This window comes from Cannabis sativa, chromosome X (assembly GCF_029168945.1).
Source record: "Cannabis sativa cultivar Pink pepper isolate KNU-18-1 chromosome X, ASM2916894v1, whole genome shotgun sequence".
Classification (NCBI taxonomy): Eukaryota; Viridiplantae; Streptophyta; class Magnoliopsida; order Rosales; family Cannabaceae; genus Cannabis; species Cannabis sativa.
Window position 1 is genome coordinate 8358697 of NC_083610.1, and position 17481 is coordinate 8376177.

At 29.7% G+C, this 17481-nt stretch overlaps 1 protein-coding gene and 5 non-coding genes across 6 annotated transcripts; all 6 read left to right on the forward strand.

Moving 5' to 3' along the window:
- Positions 1-7712: 7712 nt before the first annotated feature.
- On the forward strand, positions 7713-8869 carry LOC115715300 (uncharacterized). Its single transcript, XM_061105797.1, has 3 exons — positions 7713-7733; positions 7797-8486; positions 8729-8869. Exons 1-3 carry the CDS (start codon positions 7713-7715, stop codon positions 8867-8869), a joined length of 852 nt encoding a protein of 283 aa, XP_060961780.1.
- A 6801-nt stretch (positions 8870-15670) lies between these two features.
- LOC115703412 (small nucleolar RNA snR60/Z15/Z230/Z193/J17) lies at positions 15671-15760 on the forward strand. The gene has a single exon (XR_004009178.1). It is a non-coding gene; the product is annotated as a small nucleolar RNA snR60/Z15/Z230/Z193/J17 (small nucleolar RNA).
- Positions 15761-15887: 127 nt separating this feature from the next.
- On the forward strand, positions 15888-15968 carry LOC115703418 (small nucleolar RNA Z43). Its single transcript, XR_004009184.2, has one exon. It is a non-coding gene; the product is annotated as a small nucleolar RNA Z43 (small nucleolar RNA).
- A 191-nt stretch (positions 15969-16159) lies between these two features.
- On the forward strand, positions 16160-16241 carry LOC115703417 (small nucleolar RNA Z43). The gene has a single exon (XR_004009183.2). It is a non-coding gene; the product is annotated as a small nucleolar RNA Z43 (small nucleolar RNA).
- Positions 16242-16486: 245 nt separating this feature from the next.
- On the forward strand, positions 16487-16618 carry LOC115703427 (small nucleolar RNA snoR83). The gene has a single exon (XR_004009192.1). It is a non-coding gene; the product is annotated as a small nucleolar RNA snoR83 (small nucleolar RNA).
- A 613-nt stretch (positions 16619-17231) lies between these two features.
- LOC115703421 (small nucleolar RNA R21) lies at positions 17232-17308 on the forward strand. Its single transcript, XR_004009186.1, has one exon. It is a non-coding gene; the product is annotated as a small nucleolar RNA R21 (small nucleolar RNA).
- The last annotated feature ends 173 nt before the right edge of the window (positions 17309-17481 follow it).

Sequence of the window (17481 nt, forward strand, 5' to 3'; positions counted from 1 at the left end):
TAACCTTGTTTATGCGTAATTTACATATTTAATATTATTTCTTATTTAACAGTTTTTATATTAATACACATTATTCTTATTAAATGCACATAAACCTTGTAACTCCCACCATTAACATTACCGTTTTTTTTTAAAAAAAAACACATAAATTATTTTTTTTATTATCCTTTCGAATTGGCCCAAATTACAAAGTAATGAGAATATCTATTAGTATTTTTTTAACAGATACAATATTTATTATTAAAGGGAACTACTTTAATGCAATAATTTATTCTTTTTTGATGTAGGCATTAATGTGGAAGAAATAAAAGGACATTTATCCTTTTTTGATAGGAAGTTGGCTGGTTTGAATAATGCAGTTGGTAGTCGAATGGAAATTATAAAATCAGAAGATATAATGTTGAACTCATTAGCTTCCTCTTTTTTTTTTGAGAAAATAAAATCTTTGGACATTTTGTTATCAACTAGTAGGAGAAATGAAAGTTTGAAGATGACACTCGTCCCTAAAGATGAGGGAAGATTAGAGGATGGGTTGATTAAGAGAAACAATGATTGTATTTTAGGCAATAATAATGTGTAATTAATTTATCATGTCAATAAATTTTGTTTTTCTCTATTTATTATGTGATAAAAGTCTCTTTTTGAAAAAAATGAAAACTATTTGATTTATTTGGGAGATGTGAAGCTAGACAAAATATAAGGTGATGATAAGGTGGAAGTTGCTTTATTTTTACAATGCCTAGTTTTAAATACTATATTTTAATTTTTTATTAACCTTTAGTAATGAGATTGAATTTATACAAAAATATGGTATTTTTGTCAATGTCTTTATAATTTTTATTTTTATGATGTTTTTATTGGCTTGTACATTTTTTTCCTATCCTCATCCCTTTTCTAGTTGCATATTGTTAGAAAATTAAAAAATAAAATTATTTTAAATTGGAAAATTTGCGGCATAAATACCCATTTCATTTATTTTATTGCTAATAAGTATTTAATTTTTAAAAATTGTGGCATTAATACTAAAAACTCATTTTTTACACTATGTCGTTGGTACCCACTAACAGAAGTTAGTTTGCTTTTTTTTTTTCACCTAATTTATTAAACATTACTTAAAACTAATTGATAAATTTAAAACATAAAATAAAAACAAAAAACAATTAATAATCCTTTAATACATAAAATCAAAAATATAAATAAATAGAATTTCAATCGCACCAAACGAGCGACCAGGAGTCTCACTTCACACCACCATGATGAGAAACCAAATCCCCATTTCGCACCTTCTCTCTTCTTAAACTAGATTTCGACCAAATTTTTTTAGCAATCTCCATTATTAATTGCAATACTCAGATTTTGAGAGAGACATCAATGAACGAAAACGATTATACGGTATGTGATTTTACTTTTCTCTTAACATATTACTTTTTATGTTTTTCCCTTTCTTGTTAAAGATAAAGAGTATGATAGTGATTTTTGTATGGGTTATCAAAACACATGAGTTGGAGTATGATTGGGGTTTTCTATTGTGTACAATAGTATAACTTTCTTTTCTTCTCAAAATCTGTGTTAAATATTAATTTTATTTGCTTGTATAATTACTTTCTGTATGGTAGGAGACCTTTATTTTGTTTTATTATGATAGTGGGTATGTTTTGGAAATGTACATGTTTACTGTTACTGTTACTTTGTTCTTTTTTTTGTCTGAAAATGTAAAGGAAAAACCAAAGGGTATAAGTCTTGAAACTGAAATCAAGTTTCTAGAGAAACTTGGTACATAAAAGGTCTTTTCTAACTTTAAAATAAAACCATTACTTAAAACTAAATTGCATGTTCCAATAGCTTCCACATGTGAGCCCATCTTGTTTCCAGATAAGATGCTTTGCTCACTTGCCACTGGCTTCCTTAGATTTTGAATATCCTGCAAGGAATTTGTTATGTGAATTGTTGAACCGGAATCAATCCACCATGTGTTAAGATTAACATTAGCCATATTAGATTCATAACATACTAAGGAAATTGGATTACCTTTGTCATCCATCCATTTCTTGAACTGGCTGCACTCCCTTTTCGCATGTCCCTTTTGTTTACAAAAGAAACATTTGATGGAATCTTTCTTTATGGCAGCCTTAGGAGCCATGGGCTTTTTCCCTTTGTTCTTCTTGAATGGCTTGCGTTTCTTAGGTTGAGTGGTCAGGTGAACACTTTCTCCTTGCTCCTGTAGGAGCCTGGCTTCCTCTTGAACACACATGGTCATCAATTCATTGATAGTCCATTTTTCTTTATGTGTGTTGTAGGAAATTTTGAAAGGCCCATACTGTGGAGGAAGATTGTGAAGGATGTAATGAACCAGGAAGGTATCAGGAATGATAACGTCGAGTTTCTTCAAATGAGCAGTGATGTCCCTCATTTTAGAAATGTGTTCTCGAACTCCTTTAACATTGGTGAGTTTTGTGGACGAGAACTCTTGGATGAGGTTGATGAACAAGGATTTATCTGAAGTGTCAAACTGCTCATCCATAACTTTGATAAAGTCTTTCACCTTCTCAGGTGGCTCCACCGATCCACGCATTCCCATAGGAATTCTGGACATAATGAACATGATGCAGAGACGATTAGATTGCTCCCACTTTTCACGCAGTGCAATCTCAGCAGCAGTGCTAGTATCAGTGATAGCAGCTGGTTCATCTTTCCTTATTGCATAATCCATGTCAGTGCAAGCTAGGTGGAGAAGAACTCGTTCCTTCCAGATTTTGAAGTTGTCACTCCTAAGCTCAGGGATTTCACTAGTGATTTTAGCATATTTAGAGGTGGATGAAATAGCTGCAAGAATAGGATTACAAAAAATTTAGATGTTAAAAGAATTGAGGCTTTAATGAATTCATGTTTTACCAATGTAGAAACATGATGAAGATGAAAATTTTATTAAATCTAAAATTGCCTGTGGGCTAAATTTTAAATCTAATAAAATTAGATGAACTTTATGATAGATTTAATGAAGTATTTAATTTAGAAATAATGGAGGAATGAAATCTATCTTTAATTAAAATTTGTGATAACACTATTAATTCAAATCCTCATAACTCCCTGTGGGGTAAATTAAGAGAATTTAACTTAATATATTATCCTAATTAATTATAAAAATATAATAAAATCCCTGTGGGGTAAAATTATTATATCCAAATAATTAATTACAAGTTTTGTCCATTAAGGTGAATTTTAATTAATATATAATTTTATATAATTAAAGATGCTGTGGCTACTCCCTAATTATAAAAAAATTATATTTTCACTTTAGACATTAGGTATTGGGCTCTACCTAAAAGTAATTTCGTTATTAACATAATAGACAATCACTGAGATTAGTGCTCCTAGTGTGATCATTTGAAGATTATATGAGCATTTGTCCCAGGTTCATGTTTTCTTATGTCAAACCACAAAACTACTTACATTTTATTCATATTTTATTCATTTTATAAAGTTTTATGAATATTTTATGAATAATTTTATGAAGTTTTATGAAACTTAATTGCTAAATAAAATATTCAACCTATCTTAATGTTTGAATATTTCTAAATATATCTAGCACTATAAAAGGAATTTATGTATAGCATTTAAATCATACAAATCTAAATTAATTGCATTAAACATAAATTTGTCAATTAAATACAAAATAATACAATTAATGTATGATCATTAATTAAATGCAAATTCCTTAATATGAAATTAATGGCAGATTTTTCAAAATTAATTTAGACAATAAATTGCATAAATTTGGTAATATTTAATTAAATGCACAAATTAGCACAATTTTTACATGCCTAAATAAATCATGTAATAAATTACCAAATTTAAACAAATTTCCATTTTCAATTTATACTAAATATATGTATTAAACAAAAATGGAAAATTAATTAAATGCAATTTATTGACTAAATTAACACACAAAATAGGAAAATAATTAATATTCCAAATAAATAAAAAATTTATCAAAAATTCGGAATTTTTCCTTTTTTTTTTTTTTTTTTTTTTTTTTGAAAAAACCATCGCCCGTAAACGACATGTCGTTTTTGCAAAACGCAAAAACGACACGTCGTTTACTCTGACGGGCGCTGAAAAAGAATGAATAAACGACACGTCGTTTTCCCTAAAGGGAAAAACGACACGTCGTTTTGTACAATGAAGAGCTGCCAAAAAAACGAAAAACGACATGTCGTTTTTCACAGTATGAAAAACGACATGTCGTTTACTACAAACGACAGCTGAAATGAATGCCTTCAAACGACACGTCGTTTTGGGGCAAACGACACGTAGTTTTTGGGAAAACGACACGTCGTTTTTTGGCAAACTACACGTCGTTTTTGGGCAAACGACACGTCGTTTTTTGGCAAACGACATGTCGTTTGCGTCGTCTTCTTCGGCCAAACCGGGTCGAATTTGACCGTTTTTACTGCACGCGGGTCCGTCGAACCCGACCCAAACCCGATCGGAAATTGCGTTTCCGACGACCAAATTGCGTGTTTTCAAATCTAAAATGTTCTAAATCAAATAATAAAGAGATCCACATAGATTTTATGCACGAAAACACGAAAAAATATATACTTTAATATCACGAAACTAATCGGGTCCGAAAAAGTTTTAACTGAAAATTTTTTCCATCTTTAAGTTTTTCAATGGATTTTCAATGCTTAGATCGATCTATAATACTATACGAATATAGTAATGTATATAGAATTCAAAATAAACACCGAAAAATGAAAAAAGGAAAAAACAAAACCATGGACCGATCGTGATTATATATACGCATGTATATATATATATGCATGTATATATCACATAATAAAAAATGAATATTATGATTATTATTATGTGACAAAACATATATATAATATACAATATATATATAAACATATATACATATAAAATATATATATATACACGTACGAATGTATGAGTATATAATATATATGTATATATGAACAATAAAATATATATATATCTGTATATACTGATATATATTAAATGGTATGAATATAAATATATATATATACAGAACCGAAAACAAATATGTATATATATGAACAGTATATGTATGTATATATATATATATGAAACTCAAATAAAATCAAGGCAGAGATAAATCCGCTCTGATACCAACTGTTAGACTATATATATAGTGTATATAATATAGCATATACAATGATATGAAAATGCGGAAAATATAATGAAATCATATCAATAATATATGCAATGAAAAGATCGATGTACCTCCAGCCATTGATCTTTGAGCTTCAATCCCTGCGATAGCTTCAGTATTGGAGTTCGGGCTTCCTCGCTCTCTCAACTCTCTTTAGATGGAATTTGCTGAATGGATTCAGAATGAGTGAGGAGCTCGGGGACCGAGACCCTATATTTATAGGTGAGATACTCCATCAGTATCTGCGCCACATTAATTGTCAGAATATTTTGACAATTAATTCAGGAAATCAAATCAGGTAATGAATATAGAAATCTGACCATATATAGAATATTACATAATTGATTTTGTTCAGATTCAATGAATATAAAATATTCATTTATCAGAAAATCAATTATTTATTTATTTCCTTAAATAGAAAATCATTTCCTTAATTAGAAAATAATTTCCATATATAAAATATTCTAATATCCTTTTTCCAAAATAATATGAGCCAAATAACAAACCACGTGAGTAAATAAGTTATTACAAAGCAACTTGAATTAACATGAAAGTTATTATATTGCAAAATGTAATTTCATTAAAAAAAATTTGAAAAAGCAAAGTGAAAATCAACAATAGTTCCAGTAATCAAAATTTTTGTATCCGCCCATCTTATTTATTTCTTTAGTGGCCATCCTTAATCTTCTTCAAACCCTTCATGTTTGTCATTTCTATCGTTGTGTCGTAGAGACAGAATATTTGTATTAGTTTTATTTGGTTGGTCTTTATTAGACTACTTGACTATCATCTATAAACGTTCTTTTTTCTTTCTGTTGAAGATGTCTTTCATTGAGGTTTATATATTATTGTAGATATACCTCATGTACTTAGGTTATAGCATATTACTATTACTTTAACTAATGAACATACATCATGGTCCCATTATAGATAAGTAAGCATCACTAATTTTTTTAAAGACAAAGTATCAGTAAAATATTAATTGAGGTAATTTAAGTACTTGAACAAGTGTAATCAGTGAAATATTAATTGAGGTAATTTAAGTACTTAAACAAGTGTAATCTTTCAAGTCACAAGCATCAATCACTGATATATCCTACTGCTCTTATAATTGTTTTAGGCTTCAAATCCACATGCCAATCTTCACTCACTTGTTAATATCCTAGCTACTTATATTGGTTTGGTCAAAAGACAAAAAAAGTGTATAATGTATTAATTTGTATACAACATAAGAAATGGTTGTTGTTAACAGTTCTACTTTTCATAAGTTCATTCTTGTTATTTCTAATTATATAATATTTATGTTAAGATGTTATTAATGGTTTCGATTGATATTTTGTTTGTATCTTTTTTTTTTTTTTTTTTTTAGATTGTGAGGCCCAAGAAGAGACTGTTTTAGTAGGCCCATTTGAAGTTGAAACTCAAATAAGTGGGGCTGCTATCCAATGCCAAACAGAAGCCCAACTAAATGGTGTATATTTTGAGGAAGAAGAATATGCTCACGAGGCTAAAGACTTAGAAGATGAGAGCATAACAGATCCAAGTAAATGGTGGGGTTCTGTTAATGATTTTTGCAGCCAGATTAACCAAGAAGACTCTGATGGGGACTACGAAGAGGAAGATGAATTAAGAAGCTTGCCTAGTGATGGTGAAGATGTGCATCAGTCTAAAAAGTCTAACAATGAATTTGATCCAAGGACTAAACCTGAGGAGATCAAGTTCAATGAGGGCATGTTGTTCCTTACTAATGAGCATTTAAGAAAAGCTTTGAATGATTATTTTGTTACCAGTGACAGAGAATTCAAGTATGTATCTAATGCTAGTTTAAGAATTCGAGCTAAATGCAAAGGCAATGGGTGTACATGGATTCTTTATGCTAGAAGAATGAGAGATGATGGCACCAGATTTAGGATCAATAAAATGAAAGACGAGCATAATTATGGAATTGTATTCGAGAATAGCTTAGTAGATGCAGATTGGATTGCAAAACATTATTTGGAGAAGTTCAGACAAAACCCAAACATGACCATAAAGTCTTACAGACAAATGACATCTGATAGTAAGTACTCTAAAGTTTCCTCTTGGACTTTTTATCGAGCTAAAAATAAAGCTAGATACATCATTGATGGCTCAGTCAAAGACCAATATGCAATTCTTCACGACTATTGTACACAAATATTGAACCTCAATCCAGGTAGCACAACTTTGATCAAAACTAACTTGGTCAATGAGAAAAGAGTTTTTGAAAGAGTGTACATATGTCTTGCAGCATGTAAAGTTGGTTTCAAGTATTGTAGACCCATAACAGGATTAGATGGATGCTTCTTGAAAGGTTATTGCAAAGGTATGTTACTTGCTGCAATTAGAATAGATGCAAATAATAGTATGTTTCCTCTTGCATATGCTGTTGTTGAGAAAGAAAATACTGGCAGTTGGACTTAGTTTTTGGGGCTGGTTAAAGAGGACTTAAATGTGGTAGACACAAGAAGCTTCACTTTCATATCTGATAGACACAATGGCCTTGAAAAAGCTTTGGGTACAATTTTTGAAGATTCTGATATAAGATTCTGTGTGAAAACATCTTTATGAAAACTTCAAGAAGGATTTCCCTGGGTTGCTGTTGAAGCAAGCGCTATGGGCATGTGCTAGATTGACTACCTCTGAAGAGTTCAAAAGAAAAATGAATGACTTAAAGGAGATTTCTGAACCAGCATATAATTGGTTGATGAAAAAGGCACCCACAGAATGGTCGAAATCACATTTTAAGACTTCAGTAAAGTGTGATATGCTTCTTAACAATCTGTGTGAGAGCTTCAATTCAACAATCTTGGATAGCAGGGACAAAATGATCATCACTCTTTTAGAATCAATACATTTTTGGTTAATGGGAAGGATGTGCAAGAAAAGACAAAGTGTCTCTAAATGGAATTATTCAGTTGGAAAGAGGATCTTTGACATCATTGAGAAGAACAAAAAGGTAGCACAACAATGCATTTGTACTAAGTCAATTGATGGATCATTTCAAGTTACCTACATAACGGGTCAAGTATTATCTGTTAATTTAGAGACAAGAACATGTACATGCAGATCATTTGATCTAACAGGTATACCATGTGGTCATGCTTTAGCTTGTTTGTGGTTTTCTAATCTTGATGCCTACGAATTTGTGGATCCTTGCTATAAGAAAGAAGCCTTTGAAGCTACCTATGCAAAGGGTATTACACCAATGCCTAGTTCTGATGAATGGGAAAACAAAGACAAAAATCCAATCCTTCCTCCACCTGAAACTGTATTACCTGGAAGGCCCAAAAAAATCAAGGAACGGAGAAGTGAATGAACCTCCAGCATGTGCAACTAAATTAAGGAAAACGCCACAAACCAACTAGTGTTCCAATTGCAAACAACGAGGGCATATCAAAACTATTTGTAAGAACCAAAAAGTCACCCATGTATATTTCTTCCAACTAAACTTCTATTTGAATTGTAATTTCATGAATTGTAACTATAACCTATTTAAATTACTTGTCTTAGGATCCTCCTACTGAGAAGAAAAGGAAGGGTCGTCCCCCCAAGAAAAATCCAGACCCTGAAATTGTGAAGAGAAATAAGAGGAGAATGAAGCAAATGGCAAGAGAAGCTAGTTCATCCCAACAACCACTTAATGCCCTGTAGGGTAGTTATGATTGTTACATTTTATTTTGGTAAAGTACAATGTTAAGTTGGGTATGGTTGTGTTGGCTAAAGGACCTTTGTATTGAACTCTTTTTTTGAAGTACAATATTATTTTGGTGAAGTACAATGTTAAGTTAAGCTTGGTATGTGATTTTATTTTTGTACATGATGTTGTAGTGGATGTTTAGAAATTATGAACAAATATATGAATTTGTTTAAGTTAAAAAGTTTGTTTATTATTGATCTAAAAATTAAGCATTTAAATGTTGTTCTTTAGCAGGTTAAATTAGAAAATGGTCCCTATTGTACTGGCATGGAACAGTAAAATCTTGATTCTTTAACTAGTTTTTGAGCAATAATGATATTCGTATAGCAAAGTAGTTCAAATAAAATGTTAAACGAGTAGTTAATTATTGATAAATTACTAGTTTTCAATAGTATTTTTACTAGTTTTTGAGCTTGAATTAAAAAAAAAATAGTGTTTCTTCAAATTATTTCCTTAAGCTTGGATTAAAAAAATAGTATTTCTTCAAATTAGAAGCCCTAATAAAATAATATTAAGTTATTCTAATAGTCTCTTTGTCGTTCAAGTTTTAGTTTAAATTATGAGTTATATCTAGCATTTTTTTTATTATTATATCACCATTTATTTATTTAAAATTTATGTCATAATTATAAAATAAAATAAAAATAAATTTATTCATTTTAGAGTAATTTGCGGCATAAATACTTAAGTTTAACTCCTAGTTGTAAAAAATTAATTAAAATATACCAATAAAAAAATGACACGTGGATAATATAATATTTTAACGGTTAGGTACCCATAGAGTTCCAAAAATATAACTTAGGTATTATTATTGCCAAAAATTAAACTTACATATTTATTTGTAAACTTAAGTATTTACGACGTAAATTACTCTTTATTTTAATACGCACCTAACATAAATCTAGTTCAAAATAAATATATGAACAGGCTTCAACTAGTGGAGAAATGGATGCAAAACCTACAAAGGATATTGTTGAAGCTCATGGAGTCTAAGGTAGGTGGAGATGGGTGCAAAGCTTTCTGAGAAAATTAGGGGAACTAAATATCACTATATCAGTTAAGAAGATAAATAGAGATTATAAAATGGGAGGGGTATGATGGGAATAGAAACTGAAAAAGAAGGTATAAATGAAAAAATTTAAAACAGCAGCTAAAAATAAGGGGAAATTTACATATATACTGTTTTTGGACCAAAACTTTACAAAAATACTGGGACACGGCAAAAACAACTTTTTTACTGCCCCAGCCCATTTTCTTTACTTTTGTATTGCCCAAGCCCAACAACTTAACATTTATACTGTGAACAGTAAAAAACACGGGAAAACGACCTGCTTCGTGTGTGGGGAGTCGCCGGAGTCGGACATCACCAAGAAAAAACCATTAAATCCGGCGAAGAGTTTTTGGTAAAAGGAAGCAGAATTGAAGAACAAGAACTACAGAACACTGTCCCCCCAAAATAACAGAGGTAAACACAACAAAACCCAAAAATTAATTTAATTCTTAAGAAACCAAAAAAAAAAAAACAACCCCAGATTTAGATCTGAAGTTTAAAAAAAAAACGAAAACACAAATGTGATATTCTTTAATTTATTATGCAAAAAGATAAATGAGAGTTGTTCTATTGTTAATTTGACGTTTGTAATACAAAATGATTCGAAAAAAATAGTTGATAAATTACTACAATTATTCATACAAAAAATTAAGGTTGTTCTAATGTTGTTTTGCGATTAGTAATACAAAAACATTCCTACATATATGTATCAGACAAATAAAAACAACAACAGAACAACAGTGGAAAAATAAAAGAAAACTACACATACGTTTTGAGAATGAGATATTGAGGAATTTAAATTTCTGAAATACAAAGGGAATACAGTTTTTATTTGAAAACATTGATTACATTGGGATTTGATGATACTTTAGACTTTTTTTTTCTTTTATACTCTAAACACCGAAAATGAGAAACAAGGTCTCCATCTTCTACACTCACATACAGAACCACCACAACAACACCAGAACAACCGAAAAACAACCATTAAATCCGGTGAGATGAAACAAAAACATTAAAACTATTAATATTAGGACTATCATGGTTTTTCTAGTGTTGTTTTTGGGTTGTTCTACTATTGTTTCGTATGTTTAACAATTGTAGGTTTTTAATTACACATGTTAAACCAACCACTGAATATTTGTTTGAGGTAATCAGAATGAAAGAATCATGGACAGTAATAGTCTTACCTTCCATTAAAGTGGTGAAATCTAGAAGACCAAAAAAAAAAAGAGGACAAAAGCTGGCTGGAAAAAAAACAACATAACAAATGCAGCAAATGTGGGAAACTGGGGCACAACAAGAGAACAGGAGAAGACATCAAAAATGAAAAGAATGAGAACAACTAAAAAACAACAGTGGAACAACAAAGGAAAACTGAACATATATTGCAGTATATGATACTAAAGAAAATAACTTACATACAAATTTTATTATTTCCCTATTGCTATTAAAAATAGAGCAGTACAATAATATTAAGAAAAATGTGATAAAAAAATGACAGAAAATAACAGTAAAACAACATTAAAACAATAATAAAACAATAACAAAATAAGCCAAGAGCCATCAAACGATACAACACCACCACTCAAAAAAACAGAGCTAACTATAACCCCAAAAAAGGAAAAAAAAACATAATTAGTAAAACAACGAAAACCCAATAAAGTTTATATCGTTCTAGAAAAAATAAATAAAGAAAAAAGAGAATTTTTTTTTGCTTAGAAAGTTTGAGTTGTCTGTTGTTCTTCTTCTTCTTCCTTTGTATTGTTCTTCTTGAAGATATTCTCATGGGATAGACTCTCTTCACCAAGAGAGCCTCCACACTCCTAGCACACCCATAAAAACTTTCTCTCTCTCTCTCTCTCTCTCTCTCTCTCTCTCTCTCTCTCTCTATATATATATATATATATATATATATATCTTGCTTTTCTCTCTCAAAACTCAAGTAAAAAATGAATGAAATGAGCAAACTTTGTAAGTTTTTGAAATAGTGAAGAATGGAGAGGGGTTTTATATAAAGTCCTTGGTTATCTTAGACACTAATTTCAAGAATTTTTCTACAGACACAACCCACAAAAAGAGATAAATAGAGAAACACAATGCATATATAAACTTGGGAATAGGGATCACGTGGGTAGGTTGTTCCCAATTTAAATTTTAGGAAAAAACAATTTGTCCCATCAATCAACTAAGAGTTATATATATATAAACACATATAAATTTTTAAAAATAAGATAATGTGAGTGAATTGGACTTAAATTTTAAATTTAAATAAAAAAAAATTAAAATCTGACATGAAAGTGACTAAAAATCATCAATCAACTTTTGCTATAAAGTGTGCCTATATAACAGAATTCTTGGTTTTTGAGAAATTCATGGATGAAATTTTATTTATATTAAAAAATAAGATACTTTATTATTAAAAATAAAATGGTTTATGAAAAATTATGAGTGACTTTTTAAGTTTTTTTATTAAAGTACCTTATTATTAAAAATAAAATGGTTTATGAGAAATTCATGACTCATTTTTTAAGTTTTTTATTAAAAAATAATAATTTTTTATTAATTTTTAAATAAATTAACGACCATCTTTTCTCACCTGGCACACTTGAGGAGTTGGAGTTAGAAATAATAGAGCTTCTTAAGTCAAGAAGAGGAATTCCTATTTGGATTGCTTCTCTACCAGCGATGTCCTATATGAAATATGGGAAATATCTATATCTACAGGCTGATGGCTACCTCGCAGAGGGCCAGAGGCATGGAAAAGTTGGGTATAGTTTAACAAAGCTTCTGGCTAGATTGAAGAACAATATTCGGCTTATTCACAGGTAAAAATCTTTGTCTTCGGTACGTAGAAAAAAAAACTAGAAGATCATGGCATGGATACGGAACACAGAGAAAGCGAGGGAAAGAGATCTGTAAGGTTTGCTAGCATCGATAAATAAACGATAGCGTATATTGTCACCTTGTGTCCGACGGAGATTGACGCATGGAAGGAAGATGGTGGCAATAGGTCTGTTTGAGGCGCGCAGAAGGCAGAGAGTGATGGCTCACCTTCGTAGTACATGTTCATCGATCTGCGATTGGTTTCGACATGAAGAAAAGTAGAGTCGAAATAGATTTTTGAGGCGAATGGTGGTGGCTTGCTCTTGGGTTTTTGGATTCTGTTTGGTTGATGGGTTGAATTTATGATTTTGTAGAAAGATACAAGTGAGGAAGAAAGCCAATCTTAATTAACTTTGGATTCACCCAAATAAATTTAGATTTTGTTGGATAAATTAACAATTAATCCTTTTTCGTTCAACAAAATAAAACAACAATCATTTTTGTTCATAGATAATTATGGCATGGAAAGCTTCATTTTTTTTTCTTTTTTTTGAGCTGTCAATGGTGTTAAACCAAGTAATGGGAATGACACAGTATCGTGAATGGTGAGGTTGGAAAAAATCCTTGGACTTTTTTTTTTTTGGAAATTTAATATAATTTTTTTTAAAAAATAAATAAAAGTGATGCAGTTTGATTATACTTTTTAATTGTATGATAGTTTATATGTCCTGAATATACTTACATTATTATATATTTTCTTTTTTATATTATTGATTTTATTTTTTAAAAACATAGAAAGATGACTACCATATATATTTTCTTTTTTATATTATTGATTTTATTTCTTAAAAGCATAGAAAGGTGATTTTATATTATTGATTTTATATGAACAATAATTTGAATTAATCTTATAATCTTAACTTTTTAATTCTATTAATAATTATTTGTCACGTAATTATTAAGTTTTTTCCTTTTAATTTTCCTTTTTGTTGATGATGCTAATTTATTCATATTTTGATTTCTACAATTTTTGTGTTAAGACCATTAAGGTAGTGTTCTATTAAGGGATCTAACGAGTTTTGCCCCTTCGCTAATGACCTCTAAGAGTTCAAATTCCAGTATTGTATAAATCTTCAATTTGTTCTATTTCTTATATTAACTGAAATTTTAGTAATTTTTTTTTTAATTTACAACTTTATTTTTTATATCTTATTAGGGACATTCATAGAAATTTGAGTTTCTTTGAAATATACAATTAATGAGCATTACTTTTTGATCATAGTGTGTTTTCCATAGCTGAAAACCTCAATAATATTCTCTATCATTTGATATCAAATAAAATAAAATTATCGTGATGCATACATTATGGTTATTTAATGAGTGATTAGTGTGTTGAAATCGTCAAGCTGATATTTAGAATTGTTTATAATTGAATTGTTTCTTTGTCAAAATTAATATTAAGTATATTTATATGTTTATAGGTTTATCTTTTTTCTCTTAGATCAATCATGCTCATAAGCAAAAAAATCATACTCATATAGACATGTTATTTTCATTTTGTAATTTAGATCTTCTTAGTCATTATTTAGTTCACTTAAACCTTTTCCGATTATAGTAACTGATGTTTTGTTTCTTTTAGGCACTCTATTACAAATATTTGTATTATATGTATTATTTATTTTTGACTATAAGGTGGATTTCTTTATTGGGAAATATATAGCATGACAAATTATTGTTCATATATTGAATAATTATTTTTGATTTATGAGATTCATATATATAACTGTGTATATTGAATTCTTTATTCAAATAATTATTTTTGATTTTTACGTGATTATTTATTGTTCATATATCTAGAACCCTATTTGATTAAAGTTAAGATTATAAAATTAATTAATTTGTGATTTCTCACTATACACATAATAATAATCTCACCTAATAACTAATAATATTTTTTCTTTAATTTTTAATTGTATCACTTTCAAATAACATAAAAAAAAACTAGCATAAAATTTAGTATACTAGTATATATATAAACATATATATTATTAAGCTAAATTGGCTTGCTCAGAATTATAAAAAAAAAAAAAACAGCACAGTAAAATTGTTATAAGTACCGTGTGACAGTAAAAAGGAAATAAAATGAGAAAAATCAGTATAAGGTGTAAATTTCCAAAAAATAAGATGCAGTAACTTTTGTATAGGATCTAATTTGGGCCATTGGATTATGAGTCTACCGAAAGTTAGCATCAAACATGGGCTTGGTATCCCAACCCTAATCCCTCTCCAACATAACAAATGGGGCCTTATATGATATTAATCCTCTTATATATATATATATCCTGTGGTTGTGAGTACATGAGTATCCATCTTATATTTTCTAACCTAGCTACCCCATCTGCTTCTCTTAACGCCGCCACTGAACTATTGTTTAGAAGGAACTCAACTGAGCAATTCATGCTCCTCCTCACACGTACCGTGATTGAGAATGTTGAGTTATGTATCGAATTACATGTTTGTTATTGTTTTGATTGATGCATGATATTTTGATGTATCTTCTTTGTTTGTACTCGTTCTTGTGATGTATTTTCAACATCCCGTTCCCAACCCTACTTCTTTTGTTGCTTTTGTTTGGGGCCAATGATTAAAAAATTTAGTTAGACAAGCATATGTCCGAAATTACTATGTAGATTAACTAATCTTCTCTATGAGGCCCTATAATCTATATGCATTTATATTACATTCATTGATAATTTTGGCGTTCGGCTTGTGTGGATTTGAGAAAAGTTCGCAATTATCTAATTGATGATTCATTGTGAATACATTATACCACCTACTTCCTTCCTCAGTAGCTATGTTCTAATTTTTGTTTTGTTTTAATTATGGTCGTATGATGATTTTTAATGCATAGTTCAGATGAATCTCTGTGATTATTTCATTTTTAGTCTTTCGCTCCTATCTGACGACCTATAACTTTCTATTTTTTTTTTTTGTTTTGCTTATTTATGAATATATCACATATGTATATATTGAGTCAGTAGTGGAGTAGGAATGCAATTCCTTAGTCGACATTTACATGTGCACAATTTTTTAGTAGGGGACAGTGAAGATTTCTCTTATGGTCTCGTTCGTCGTAATGGACTGTTTTAGTTCTTGCCGATAATCCATATTCTGAGTTCTACACCGCATATGCACTCGCTTGTTACCACGTCTTTCCTAGGTCCGTCCTATGAATTTAAAATCTTTAAATTTGTATGTAGTTTATGATTTGGGATAAAATATTCATTTTAGACATTGTGCGTCCTATTCTTCTCTATGACTGATTTTGTACACTTATTCCATTTAAATACTGATTTGTTTAGCTTTATAGGGACATTGATGATTTTTATCTATGGTCTCGTTCGACGTAATGGTCTAATATAGTCCTTGACGATTATCCATATTCTGAGTCCTCATAAACTGCACAATATTTGTTTTTTTATCTGTTTTTCTTTAGGAAAGATATATTTAATCTTTCAGATAAAAGAATTATGATGTATCTGGTTATTTTTATTAAATGATTTTTGCACATTTGTTGCATTAGCAACCTAACTCTAACACCCTATATCCAATGACTTCAAGTTTATTTCTTAAATCAGAGCGTTAATTTCGTTCTTCCTAGTGTTATGTTTATTTTGGTCACTGAAGAGCCTTCATAATCCCAGCTGAGCTGAAATTATGTGCTTATCTGATTCATGGGAGGCCAATATTGATTGATGGAAGTTTCGCTGATAAATGCCTATTTCTTACTCATTATTTTAGGTGTTTACTAGTAACTTTCCGCATATCCATATACTGCTAATAACATCTACTTTTGCAGTTTTGTAATTGATATATTTTGTTTATTTATAATCCTCCTATCTTTATACATTTTCAATACTTCTGCATAGAGTATGGACTATATTGTTTGCTGTCTGCCTTTCTCCTCTCTTACATTCCGAAGTCATTTATAAACTTTTGTTCTGTTTATTTTAGTCCCTGTGATGAGTTAATTATTAAGTTAAAAGTAGTATGAAATGACTTTGATGTAAATCAATTTTCTGAGGGATTTTTTTTCAGCCTCTTGCAATTTAATCTGTAATATTTTCTTCAAGATTTGATATGAAATCCTTCCGTATGTGAGAGATTGTTTTATCATCACATCTCTTATCTTTAATGCTTCTTTCCTTTCCCAATGATTTTATTCTTGGAGAATTTTCGTTTTGCATTTGTTGATTTTAAACATTCTGAGGTACTTACAAGTGTTTTATTTAACCAGTTATTGGTTTCCAATTCCTTTGTATGGTGTTGTCGATTGTAGTCATCTCGATATGAAGATTAGTTTTGGAATGGCGTCATATTTTTATTTGCAATATTATGTTTTTCAATCATATTTTAATGAAGAACTGTCCATTGTTTGTTTTTATCTCTATGATGATTGGTTTATAAATAAAAGTAGTGGACTGATTTCCATTGATGATTACAACCGTTCTGAGAGATCTTTAATTTTTGCCAATTGTTGTAAATAATATTTTTTTTTCTCATTCTGTATTGCAAAAGAGAAAATATATAGCAAATTTTGCCTAACCAATGGATTTCTAAGCTTATCTTTCAACCGTCGTAATGCAATATATCTCCTGGTGAATCCTATCACTACATGCCGCATTTTCTATC